General features: G+C 42.5%; 1 protein-coding gene across 3 annotated transcripts in view; it reads right to left on the bottom strand.

The window, feature by feature from the left end:
* Positions 1 to 1,467: 1,467 nt before the first annotated feature.
* Positions 1,468 to 13,176, bottom strand: part of myom1b (myomesin 1b) — a 29,086-nt gene continuing 17,377 nt past the window's right edge. For all 3 annotated transcript variants that reach the window (XM_065949014.1, XM_065949012.1, XM_065949013.1), the window contains 22 exons: positions 11,166 to 11,362; positions 10,947 to 11,073; positions 10,499 to 10,683; positions 10,292 to 10,406; positions 10,047 to 10,203; positions 9,836 to 9,942; positions 9,698 to 9,742; positions 9,426 to 9,562; positions 9,174 to 9,318; positions 8,283 to 8,342; positions 7,787 to 7,854; positions 7,575 to 7,688; positions 6,192 to 6,279; positions 6,063 to 6,101; positions 5,865 to 5,970; positions 5,500 to 5,663; positions 5,348 to 5,384; positions 5,147 to 5,169; positions 4,642 to 4,697; positions 4,277 to 4,492; positions 2,121 to 2,262; positions 1,468 to 2,022 (listed from right to left, as the gene is read on the bottom strand). In XM_065949014.1, coding sequence (XP_065805086.1) covers positions 1,787 to 2,022; positions 2,121 to 2,262; positions 4,277 to 4,492; positions 4,642 to 4,697; positions 5,147 to 5,169; positions 5,348 to 5,384; positions 5,500 to 5,663; positions 5,865 to 5,970; positions 6,063 to 6,101; positions 6,192 to 6,279; positions 7,575 to 7,688; positions 7,787 to 7,854; positions 8,283 to 8,342; positions 9,174 to 9,318; positions 9,426 to 9,562; positions 9,698 to 9,742; positions 9,836 to 9,942; positions 10,047 to 10,203; positions 10,292 to 10,406; positions 10,499 to 10,683; positions 10,947 to 11,073; positions 11,166 to 11,362 — 2,564 coding nt within the window. In that variant the 3' untranslated portion in view covers positions 1,468 to 1,786. The remainder of the gene's footprint in view (positions 2,023 to 2,120; positions 2,263 to 4,276; positions 4,493 to 4,641; positions 4,698 to 5,146; positions 5,170 to 5,347; positions 5,385 to 5,499; positions 5,664 to 5,864; positions 5,971 to 6,062; positions 6,102 to 6,191; positions 6,280 to 7,574; positions 7,689 to 7,786; positions 7,855 to 8,282; positions 8,343 to 9,173; positions 9,319 to 9,425; positions 9,563 to 9,697; positions 9,743 to 9,835; positions 9,943 to 10,046; positions 10,204 to 10,291; positions 10,407 to 10,498; positions 10,684 to 10,946; positions 11,074 to 11,165; positions 11,363 to 13,176) is intronic.

Raw genomic sequence — 13,176 nt, 5'->3', positions numbered from 1 at the left:
AAGCCGGCTAGAGCACGTGACCCGGCAGCGCCGAGTTGGCACGTGATTACAGCTCAGGAGGACGTTTGATGAGGTAGTTCATTTATTACAGGTAATGATGGGTTTTTACGGAGCAGATTAGTTTCTCAGGCACCATGTAGGTCTGATCTGATGTAGAGCATCTACTAAATGTGAACGCCCCATTAAAAGGTACAGCATTAGGTCGGCTGTGTCCTCTGTTTTTAGCTGGAATAGGCATTTATTCCCTTTCTGCATATAAAATGTTTTTTTTGAGCAAGTTATTGCACTTGTTTTGTTCTTGAGAAAAACATTCTTGAGTCACAGGGAATGTAAACGCTATGTCCTCTTGTTGGTTGTTGATGGATGAGGCAGGGGCGTGTCCAGACTTTATGGACTCTGGTGGCCTAACCGGGGCATTGACTTAAGGGGTGGCCTGAAATATCCCTTCTAACCTCACAAATCATTTCTACTTTATGTCACAGGATAATGGCAACGCTAGCTGAATAATTTAATGACACAGAAAGAAGATTTATGTTTCAAAGTCACCATATAAAATACTAAAAACAAGTGCATTCAAACTCCTGCAGACTTGTAACTTTGCAGATTGAGATTTTAAAACAGCAAAAACAACAAGAGAATCAGCAAATAAAGCCTTATAAAGCCTGTGCTGGATGCAGAACATTTACCGTTTTGTTTTCAAAACTGAAATGAAGTGCAGGAAATAAATGGAGATTAATTTTCCATGCTCTGCATTTTGAGGTCAGAGATCTTAATTCGGTTTTGGGATGTTTGAAGGATCTGCTCCAGGACAGTTTTGCAGGGCGGATATTTGGCAATAAATGGTCCTGGATCCTCAGCCAAAAACAAAGCAGTGCTCTTCTGTCTCATGAATAAATGTATGCAGAAACATGCAGCATGTACCATCCACTAGTAGAGGAAGTCGAAAGTTCAGTTCTGATTTAAACATAAGCTATATAAGGCTATAATGAATTTGTATGCTAGGATTTCCTAGAGAGTCTGCTGCTGTCAGTTCATACCATTATTATTTTTTTTTTTACAGTTTTTCCTTCTTTGTTTTTTCCAGTAGAGTTAGGTTTTTGTGATCTCTGTTGGTGAACTGGCTTTAGCTTATTGTGAAGTCCCTAATAAGTGTCAGTGAAAAGCATATTAAGTGTTATATAACGTTCAGTCGGTAGCATCGGTCGTAGAGTCAGTTGTCTTTCAGCAGGAAGGTCAGGGAATCGGACCCCAGCTCCTGCAGTCCGATGTGTCCTTGGGCAAGACACTTAACCCCGAATTGCTCCCGTTGCTTCATCTGCAGCGTATGAATGTGTATGAATGGGATTAGTCACTTCTGGTGGATACTTCACACGGCAGCCTCTACCATCAGTGTGTGAATGTGTAGGTGTGACCTGCAGTGTAAAAGTGCTTTGAGTAGTCAGAAGACTAGAAAAGAACTGAACAAGCTCAATTCCAAGTCCATTTATTTGCTGTTGTGTATGTCCCATATTTACTCAAAGGCAGTAATAATGAAAATAGCAAAGTAAGAAGAATGCAGGAAAACAACATTAAATAATTGTTCTGTGAAGTGTTGTGTACATGACAATAAAACGATGTCCCATCAGATACATATTAGACAAAAAAGGGGCATATCGTTAACATGAAGGAGTACAATGCACGCTAAGGTAATGTAACTGGAAACACAGCAATCAGACATAAAACTCCACACCAAGCTTGTCAAAGATATGTGTGTACATAAAACTTTTCAACAATAGTTTCAGTGTTTTCAGGCTGTTTCAGCTCCGGGTTCAGGCTCCTCCACCGTGGCTTCAGGCTGCTCAGGGGCATCTGATTGGTCAGCTGCCAAACGCTGGTCAGCGACTTCTTCTGCGTCTCCTGTTTGCTCTGAATCTGTAGCTTTGGCTTCTTCTGAAGCGACCACTGCAACCTCCTCGTCTTTCTGCACGTCAGGCTCCCCGCTGGCTGTGACGTCTTCCATTGGAAGGATTTTTGTCACAGATTCTGCGAGACAATAAATAAATGAACGACATGTGACTGCAATGTTCAAGAAAGCAAAAAAAAAATGAATGTGTCTATGAATTTTGTTTGCACCCGCTTACCCTTTCGTTTCTGCATTTTGGTTCCAGTACCCGGGGTTTTCATCTTTTCCTTCGGGGTATTCTGGCCAAACACCACATTCCCTTCTGCATCAGTCATATAAGAAGTCACCCCCAAGTCAGGTGTTCCCTCGATGATCTCCAGCTAAGAGGACAAACACCAGAATTAGATGTCACCATGTAAGAAAACCCTTTCCTAGTGACTACCACACCATCCAATGAATGATGTTCACTACTTACCGAGAAGGTGCAGTGAGGTCAGAAACACCAATGATTGCCAAAATCCAGAAACACTTTTATTATAAATCCAGTCTGTCCTCATCAGTGTTCATCTACTGTATTATACTGTATATATTTTAACCTATTTTTTCAGTGCCTCAGATATTTTTGTGTGGATATTTTTGATTTACTTCTATTCAAGGAAATTAGAAATGTTCATCCAAAAATATCCAGGATTCATTTCAGAAATAGGTTTGTCTGAAATTTTCTGCAACTCTCGGGAGTTTTGTGAGGCAGTTTTCAGAAACTTTCTTGCAAAAATGTTCAGGAATTTTCATTATGAACTTTGGGAAACTTTGGTCATTTTCATCAGGAATTTTCCGAACATTTGGAACATCGCAATGGGAATTTTCACAGCAATTAGGATGCAATTTTCTGAAAGTCTTTTTTTGGGAATATTTGGAAAATTTCACGGGAATTTTAACTAAAAAAAAATCAGAAATTTCACCAGAAATTTTCATCAACAATTTTCTGAACATTTGGAACATTGCACTGGGAATTGTCATGAACATTCGGGTATTCTCATAGACAATGTTCATGAACCTATGGGCATTTTCAGAAACATTTGGGGATCAACATGTGAAACTTTCTCTGGGGCGTGTCTGAAAAATCTATGGAGTTTTCAGAAACTGTCAGGAATCTTCAACATGAATTTCTGGAAACTTTCATGAATTCTAACTGCAAGGAAACATGTGGAGCTAAATCAGAAATTGGAGTGGGATTTGTTGTGGAAAAAGACCGTAATTTTTTATGACAGAAAAACATGATGGTTGACGCTTGTGACTAGACAACAGGGGGAAACACTGGTTAGTTTTCTAACATTTACATTCAGGGGAAGCTGAAGTCTTTGCTCTGTGTTTGTGCTCTTAAAGGGAGAGTGTTTGGTGACAGTACAGAGAGGGGTTGTGTCCATGCTGGTGGTTCATCCAATACCACACGACTGGTAGTGAACAAGGTGACTGAAACCAGAGAGTGAACAGTGAAGAGTGGAAGGTTCAAACCAAAGTGAGACAACTCAAAGAGGAAGAGGCGGAGGAGGAAGTGGGGAGGTACATGCTTTTTTTTTTATTAGTCTCATCAACAAAACAGGGGACCAGGAAGTGATGCAATAACAAAAACTGTGTTCTGTAGCAGTTCTTCATGACAGTGACATAGTCAACAACAAATTCACAGATTGGACAGGCATCACAATAATTAATAAAGGACTTTAGAGAGGGTGTATAACAATCACAGTAAAGACAGAGGGGACAACAGTGTTCAGTACAGACAGGGAGGCAAGGGAAGTGACGTCACCATCACAACAATCAAAGGAAGATCTGAACTATTTCCTCTCATGCCATCAGGGTTTTGTTGTCGGCTCTTTTCCTGCTCTTCCTCGGATTAGGTGAATGGATATCTTCAGGCTTCTTTTGCCAACCTGTCTTCATCTTTAAAGCCTTTTCTTTCCATTAAAGGTGAAAACATACAGACTGACATTTTATAATGACTTTTATCCTTTCTCATGAGAAAATCTCATTGTATTGCAGGATAATAATCACTGCTAGTTAAACCAAGAAACTAGCAATAACAAAAACTGCAATAACCTTTTACATGTGTTTCGATGTGTTATCATTGGATTTAAGTGAGTACCTACATATTTTGGATAGTTTGACTCTCAACCACACTCTTGTTTTTTCTTCCTGCACCGTGGGACGTCTCGTTTCAGACTCAGCACCTCAAGAGTTAATTTAATATTCTAAACAAAACATCCAACACATTCCTCAAGCCGTTTTTTTTTTTCCCTTGCGTTTTTCATTTATACATATTTACGACAAGATTTGGACCTCGGCTTTTTTTTACTTTTTCTTGCCGCCTGCCTCCTCGGAGATGAAGACACTTACGGTGAAGTCCCCGCTCTCTGTGCCGTACTTGTTCTTCACCAGGATGCTGTACTTGCCAGAGTCTGACGTGTTCACGGCAGTGATGGTGAAACTTGCAAACTTGCCGGACGCAAACTTAAGGATGATGTGATCATCGGACGTGATCTCTCTGTCGTTCTTCAGCCAGGTGACCTCTGGCATGGGGTCGCCAGAAATGTTACAGGTGAGATTGAGGGCCTGCAAGGGGGAAAAATGCAAACCAATAAAATAAGAATGCATAGAAAATCCTAATCTAGAGCAGATTGAGGTTTAGTAACTACTGTATCTGTCATTATGCTGACTTTAGTGCATGCCGTGTAACATTAGAATCAGCTGACACCGTTTACCTTGCCATCCTGAATAGTGACCACATCAGGCAGGCCTCCTGCTACTCGAGCACGACCTGAAACAAACGATATGAATTATCATAAAACGAGCGAAAATAGTGTGAAGGCACCAAACAGAAAAAAAGCATCAAAGGATATGATGGACGATTTGGGGGGGGACTCGACCTGAGACGAGAAAGTAAAGACTAAAAAGTGAAGATGAAACTTGGAACAATAAATAAATGTCAATATTTATAAATATGCTGGATCATTTCTTGCTGGAAACTTAATCAGTGTTGATACATTTTACAATGTTTCTCTAACACTAATATGTGTCTCTAGTCTGTCTACAAACCCCCCAATGACGAGAGTCCATCCTCTCCGTCTTTTGCCTCAAACAGGCCGTTTTAAACTCCATTATAAAAAAGTATAATAAAAGATATAGTATATAATGTCATCTTTAAGAATGAATATCTGCCTTATCCAGGCCTGAAAGCTCGCATATAAAAAAAACAACATCACTTACTTCTTTCTGCAATAGCAGCAGCTCTAAAGAGGAAGAAAAGGAGGAAGAGGAAACAACAAATCAGGTCAAAGGTTCCCAGAATCAGGGGGGAAAGTTAAGACTTTGTTTCTCAAATCAGAATAACTTCAGGTTTAATTTCACAAAATGTGTTTTTATGCACACTGTGATCATGGCCACATAAAGCTGTTCTGTGTGACTCACTTGAGTCTCTGGAATTCTGCAAAAGCATCGTCGAACGCTGCGAAACAAAAGAAGATTTTAAGAGTCTCAAGAGTTTAATCACAAAGGGAGTTTCTGCCTTTGTACAATGCACCGAATGCAAAACAACAAGAAGAAAGAGTTCCTGCACTTACCTTGTCCAGACAGCTCAACGGTCCTCCTCAGGCCACCTTTTCCATCATTGAACTCGATGGCGTATTTGCCCATGTCTTTCTCTGTGGGCTCTGAGATCTGCAGCCACAGCTGCTCCCCCACCACTCCACTCTTTATACGGTCGGAGAAGGCGATGGCTGAATCCCTGACAGAGAGACAATGAAGGCAGCTCGGTGACACAGAAACAAGACTGCAGGCTGACGAAACATTCAAGGAAAACTGTAGTACACTCATAAAATCAGGCTATGGCACAAGTTCACCATGAAGACAAACAAACTGAGAACCTTCCCCAATTAAAGAAACAGATGTGAAGCGGCTGGTTTAAATAACAAGAGAGGGAACGTACTTGTAGTGCCATGTTACTTGCAGTAAATCATTGTAGTAGCTGACGAAGGTGTAAAGTCGGATCCCTTGATCTGTGCTTGTGATCTTCAGCGGAGTGGAGGAATTGGCTTTGATGAAAAAAAAACATTCAAATATTTATTTTAGATGAATATGAACGAGGGGACCAAACAGTTTGGATACAAAATGTTCCGCTTCTTACCGATAAAACTGAAAACTTCATTCATCAACTCTTTGAAACCTAGAGGACAATAAGAGAACAGTTACGCTCAGTGTTATCTTTCATTCAAGAGGTGATTCTTTTTCTCTACTGCTGACTCTACAACATCACCTTGATCAGTCAAATTCAAAGTGGACGTGTCTTTCCCTCTGTCGTCCTTCAGAACGACCTCGTACACACCGGAGTCCTTCTTAGAAATCTGACCGCGAGAGAGAGAGAGAGAGCAGGAACGTCAGACGGAGCTTCAACATGTGACACCGAACAAGGAATATTATTTGAATTCATCTGAAAAGGCAAGCTTTTCTCTTCTGCTATAGGTGCTGCAGATCACACATATATGACACAAAAGCAAAAAAGCAGACAGACAAACAAACAAACAAACAGAGAGCATTCGTAGGCAGAACAACAAAACCATGAGGAGGGCGTTGGCCCAAGATGAAAACAGAAAACTGATTCCAACATTTAGTCTTCTCCAGATCAGGCTGCCGACATAGTCTTCTGTGTCTGCGGGGAAGTCGCGCTGAAATGGGACACACGTGACATGAAGTTTATACACGTTAGAGAGGCTGAAGGGACGCCATGTCACTGAACGCCACGCGGACAGACGTTTAGAGACGACACAGTGTGATGGGGATGAAGTATGAACGAAAACAGAGAAGAAGAAGACAGTTAGAGGAAGAACGTGATAAATACATTTTAATATCGTATTTTATGTATGATGAGTTGAGACAGGTAATGCTGATTACAAAAATCCCTTAAAGGTCACATATTGTCCAAAATACACTTCACCATGTTTCTCTAACACTAATATGTGTCTCTAGTCTGTCTACAAACCCCCCAATGATAGGAAAAGTCCATCCTCTCCGTCTTTTGCCTGCTCCACTTTTCAGAAAATGTGTGCTCAAACAGGCCGTTTGGAGATGTTCCCTTCATGACATCACAAAGGGCAGTAACCCCTCCCCCCGGTGGGTGACACTCCCACAGCTAGGTGTTTGTTCTGCCCTCTGAGTCTGCCTTCTCACCATAAACAATAGGACATGGAGCGAGAAAGCCAGAGCCACCCAAGCCCTTCCAGAGAGGGGGCGTGGTCAGACACAGCTTATTTACATTTAAAGGTACACACACAGAAACAGCCTGTTCTGAGCAGGGCTGAAACAGAGGTGTTTATAGACATGATCAAATACAGCATCAGAGTGGATTTAAAACAAGAAACTTCCCACACATGTTTTTAAGGAGTTCTGAGACTTATTTACACTGGTTAGAAAGGAGGAGAATATGTGACCTTTAAGATTTTATGACTAAAATAAATAAAAATAATGTTTTAACAACTTACTTAACTCTTCGTCAATGATCCAAATATTTGTGTGCTAGGAGTTCTGCGTTTACATTCATATATGCAAATGAATTAAATGACAATTATACAGCACATAAATATACATTTATATTTATACAAACATTCACAATTTACACAAGTTTGACCTCTCATGCTCTCACCTGAGCTATTTCCAGTTTGAGCACTCCCTCAGTGAAGCCCAGGTTCTCGTCAGCCTTGATCTCACGGCCGTCTTTGTACCACAGCGCCGAGGTGTCCTTCTTCATGTTGCCCACCTGACGTGCAGCACAGGAGATTAAGGGATTTAATTTAACTCTGCTGCAATTTCCTTCAAGAGTGCACATTTTAAAACGTCTACAAAGTTCTGTCTCACCTTGCATTTCAGCACAACGCAGCACTCTGGCGTCACGTCGTAACCCAAATACTCGATGAAGTGGGGACCTGTGACCAACATGGCAGAGGAGGAAATGTAAAATCATGACATGGAAGGAAAACAAAGATGGGGCTGAAACATTTTGGCAATTCATGAATCCCCTGATCAACAGAAAGAAAAAGATGTTTCACTCTGATTTCCTTCCAGGTGTATTTAGAGGAGCCAGGTAGGAGAGCTCTCTGGCGCACACACTCAGGTCAGCGATGGTGAGAAACTTTTGTCCCCATTTTTACCCCAGGCACATCAAGACTGCTGGGTCTTGTTATTTTAGTTTGGGCTGGAGACCACCAGTAGTCCTAGTTTCTGTCTTCTGGATTCTCGTAGGTAGTTCTTTGTGAGGTGCCTTCCCATCTTTTTTTCTTTTTTTGCCAGGTCTCCAGCCCCCTTTTGTTTCTATGTTGTCTTATTTATCCTTGAATACTTGGGGGGGGATTACCTTGTTTTCTGAACCATTCTTTCCTCTGGAACTCCGACTCCTTCTGAAGCTCCTTGAACACTGCAAAGAAAAGAAACAGTCATATAATCAACATTTTATTGGTACACCGTTAAGAAGAACTTGATGAATCTAAACAGTAAATTGGAGCTCTAAATCTTAGCATGTGGCTCTTTGGTTGGTTGCTGTTAAATTACTTCATAACATGCATGTCGTTGAGGATGTTAAGCATACCGAGTTCCTCTCTCTTGGATATTTGTTCAATGTGTTATTTTATATAATATACAGCATATTTAATATTTAATATTTTTGCTATTTTAAGTCATTTAAGAGTCTTGAGTTTTTCACATTCACCAAAACTTGAAGACTATTTTCAGTGTGTGTGTGTGTGTGTGTGTGTGTGTGTGTGTGTGTGTGTGTGTGTAAACCTGACCCTTTCCTGATTCTTCTTAAATGTGTTTACTGCCCCCTAGTGTTCACAACTGACCTCTGCACCATGACTGAACAGGTTCTTGCTGATTCTACTCAGCTGTCTTTGCACTGGAGGCTTGTGCCTAGGCCGTCTATAATGAGGGGATAGGGAACGCTAACACTACTGATCCAACACGCATGTAATGATACTGTTAAATTAGGTCTATGGAGGGCCTGTTCACTTGGCCTTTCAGGGTCAGCCATTTCTGTGAACGGGCCTGACTGGGGCTGCAACTGTTTTCTTGCACCCCTTATTAATAATATGTCTTCTTTTAATATTAGCCACACACTGATTCGCCAAAGAGTTTAGCCTCTTAAAAGAGATTCAAACTCCACAAAGATCTCAGTGAAGTCGAGCTCAATGGAAGTCAGAATAGGAACATCTTTAGGAACATCTTTAGGATATTATTTGTCTCAGCATACCGTCTCCTATCAGTACCAGGCTGGACTGGTTTGTAGCTTTCCCGTCCTGCAGCTGGAAGGTGAAGGTGCCCTCGTCTGCCGGGGTCAGAGAGTCCATGGTCATCTCGATCACACCGGTGTTCTTATCAAAGTTCATCTTGTATTTCTGCGAAACAAATCGACAGAATCACCCAAGAAATGAATTCCATAATGAATATTGTATCACTAGACATTATCGTGACATTATGTGTGATTTGCTTCTCGCTGGCTGACCTCGCCCTGAGAGAGAGCGTTGTCATTGAAGATGTAATCCACTTTTCCATTGGCTGAGATCTTCTCGGCCTGCAGCCAGAAGCGAACTCTCCCCTTCTCCAGCAGCTCCACGGCCAACTCTGACTTCAGCGGGATTACTGCAGAAGAAGAAGAAGAAGATGGAGAAGGGGCCAACTCAAAGAAAACAAGTTTATTCCTTTGTTCATTAATCAACACTAAGAAAGGGGATGGTTTCAACTTCAAGTAAAAAGTGTAAGAGGTTTTATACTTACTGGGGAATTTGTGGTTATGACTGATCTCCAGGAGCCTCTTTAACTCTGTAAAAGACGAGTCATTATTATAAAAGGTCAAAGGAAAAAAAACATTAAATACCATTATTGCACGTTTTTTTTCTGCACTTTGTTATTTACCTTCCTCAGAGAGAGTGTAGCTGGATGAAGCACCGTCAGTGTGAGTGACCAGACATGAGTAAATGCCGATGTCGTCCTCTCCGGGAGTGTTGAAAACAGCTTTGGACCTGCAGGAAATCACAGAAGAGGAATCGTAAATGAGAAGAGAGAGAGGGAGTCAAATCCAAACAGTCTCATGTTAAAAAAAACAGAACAGATTCTGTCATCTCACTTGTTCCCCTTGGTCTCCATGGTCATGCGGGAGGGGTCTGTAAGCTCCTCGTAGTTCTTGGACCAGACAAATTTGGAGTCGGGGGTCATGTCGCTGCATTCAAAGTTCAGGGAGATGATACCGTCGTCATTGATGTCCACAACGATCTCCTTTGTTCCTGTAACAAAGCGCAGTGATATAGGCTATCATTTTCTTTCTGTAAAACAAAACACGACACTCGTAGTTCATCAGACATTTTTAAATACCTGGTTTGGTCACAGCTGAGACGGGCTCTGTCACGTCTGACACATTTCCAACACCTGCTTTATTCTGAGCGCGCACTCTGAACACGTACGACTCCGCCTCCTTCAGGTTCTTGATCTGTTAATGAAATAAAACAACCACATTACACCCCCTCAGCTGCGTCCATGACGCTCTCAGAGGACAGGGTTCAGTCAGAGGAAGATGTCGACCTTAATGTACGCCTTCGCCGTAGCTTGAGTGTTGACTCCTCTCCACGCTTCCAGTGGCGCCTCAGCCTCCTTGATGTCGATGTAGAACCCGTTGACGGGGTCGCGGCCCTGGTACACAGGTGGTTTCCAGAGCAACACCAGGGAGTCATTTCGCACCTCTCTGATCTGCAGGTCGTGGGGCGGTCCTGAGGTCCGAAGAAAGACACACAAAAAACTGCAGGTGGGTAACTTTTCACATGCTTCATTATTTTTCTTGTTCTTGTCTAGTCCATAAAAACAAGTATTTACATGCAGATTGTGTTAATCCTATCAAGGAGTTGAGAACATGAAGATTTCTCCTCATTGATTAAAGGAGATAAAAAAAAGTGAAGTTTCTGACATTTGTCCCTGTGTTTAGTAAAAGTGTGCCATGAACACGCTCTCTCAGTGAACAGGTGGTCTATCTAACCTGGCACAGCTATGGTCCACTCCTCACACAGGAAAGTGTCACTGGGCAGTGATGGGATGCCGACACCCGCCATGTTGGCTGCCCGCACCTGAAACTGGTACTTCCTGTTCTCCTTCAGGTCAGACACCTGAAGGAGAGAAAAAAAAGTGCAGTTGTCCTTTTTCGCTTTTTAAAATCAACTGATTGCTGTTTTTGTTGTTGAATTTAACATCAGCTCACCCTGTAGGCTCTCTCGCTGACAGCCCTGATGTTGGCCTCGTGCCACTTCCCCGGCACGCCATCGATGACCTCACGGTAATCCACAAAGTACCCTGTGATGTCAGCACCGCCGATGCAGGTCGGCTGCTTCCAGCCCAGCACCATGGAGTCACGCACACACTCCAGGACGGAGATGCCAAAGGGTGGAGTAGGGGAGGCTGACAGGACAGAAAACTCCAATTAACACCATAAATCCCTCCGCTGGGGAAACGGATGATGTAATGGGAAACTGAAGCCCTTCGAGGAGGTGATGCTTTTGAGTCCCAAACACATTTGTTACACCTCTTGCCAGCTGCTCATATTAACCTAAAATAGTTCTTTGATATTCTCGTAAATAAATAAAAATGTTACGAGTGTATTGTGACTATTACAGGCTGTGAAGATGGGGCGCCGGATAGTCTAGCGCTTATTTCACACGCCCCATGTACAGAGGCTATTGCCCTTATAGCAGCGGCCATTGGTTCAAATCAGACCTCAGTCCTTTGTTGCATTTCATCCTCCTCTCTCTCCTCCTAACATTTCCTATATCTCTTCAGCTGTCCTGTCTAATGAAGGCAAAAATGGAAAAATGGATACAAAATCATACCTTTAAAAAAATGCTGTAAAGCTTCAGTGTCCCATTAATACAAATTTGAATGCAGGTATTTATTAAAGTTCACTCTCCTTGGTGAAAAAATCTCAAGTCACACGTGGGAAAAAAGTAAATAAATACCTGCTGTAAATGAATGTTGTCAAACCCATAACACAATTTAACACCTTTAACCTCTAAAACAGGCCTTTTTATTATGATTTGTACTTAAAGGTATGGTTGAAGTTTGTGGGAAGTAGACTTGTTCGCAGTGTTGCTCGTCAGTTAGATAACAACCTTTGTATTTTCTACACATGAGGCTACAGCCAGAGGACGTAGTGTGAAGATGGGAAACAGGAGAAGTGCCAGACTTGTTCTGTCTGAACCACAACATCTCTTTCTTACACATCTTACACTTTTTTTGTACTTAGTTACTATCTGGTAAATCATTTTGTATATTATTTTGTAAATAATAATAAACTTTCTAGGGTAGACAAATAGGTATGTCAGAGAGGTGTGCTACCAAGAAGGACTCAGGTCACAAGTGTCAAAGCGCTTGTGTTGGTTGGATGTGTGTGTGGTGTGGTGTGTTTGTGTGTGTGTGTGTGTGTGTGTGTGTGTTACAGTGCTCCGAGAACTCAATGTGATGGCTGGATACTGTGCCAGGTGACAGAGGCTGAGTCACCATGTAAGGGAGTTGTGGGGTAATGGGAAAGTGGTAGCCTTCGATTGGCAAGCTGTGACTGTGTTGAGTTAAAAAAAAGTCTGGTTATGTTTTAAAGTGACTTACCTTGGAGAGAACAGCACATGTAGAGCACTTCAACGACTGTTCATTGATAATAAGTCAGTCATGTAAATGGTGAATTGTGAAGTCAGGGTAGAAAATAAGTCAGGGGGGGCTTTTTTTTTGTATTTTGTAGATGATAAAGAAAGATTTCCATCCCTGCTTGTTGCTCACCTGCAGAATCCCTCCTGGGCCTCACTGTCCCCCGATTAGCTGGAGCATCTACTGAGAACTTACGCGTCTGTTCGACCTCAGGCTCATTGACTGTGTGATCCTGAACCTCAGCAGGGACGGGGTCTAACTGTGCAGCTGTGTCTATGTCAGTAAGTGAATCAGAAACTGAGTCTGACACGGACTCTGAGACCAGGTCTTTTGCCAGGTCAGGGGCCCAGGACACGCTGCCTCTCTTGCCCCCCTTTCTTTTAGTCTCTGCAGGGTCGGGCCCTGTGAGGTCTGAGCGAGGAGCCCCGGCCCCCTCCCTGGCTTCAGTGTCAGTCTGAGCTTTATTGCGCTTAGTGTCAGGGGGGAGCTGGACAGTGTCATGCGTGCCCGTCCAGCGTGGCCTGTGCTCAGTTAGTTGGCCCACGTTACCCCCCGGCCCCATCTCCGGCAACACACCA

The sequence above is a fragment of the Labrus bergylta genome, chromosome 20 (assembly GCF_963930695.1).
Source record: "Labrus bergylta chromosome 20, fLabBer1.1, whole genome shotgun sequence".
In the NCBI taxonomy this organism is placed as follows: Eukaryota; Metazoa; Chordata; class Actinopteri; order Labriformes; family Labridae; genus Labrus; species Labrus bergylta.
This window is presented reverse-complemented; position numbering and strand designations above follow the sequence as displayed.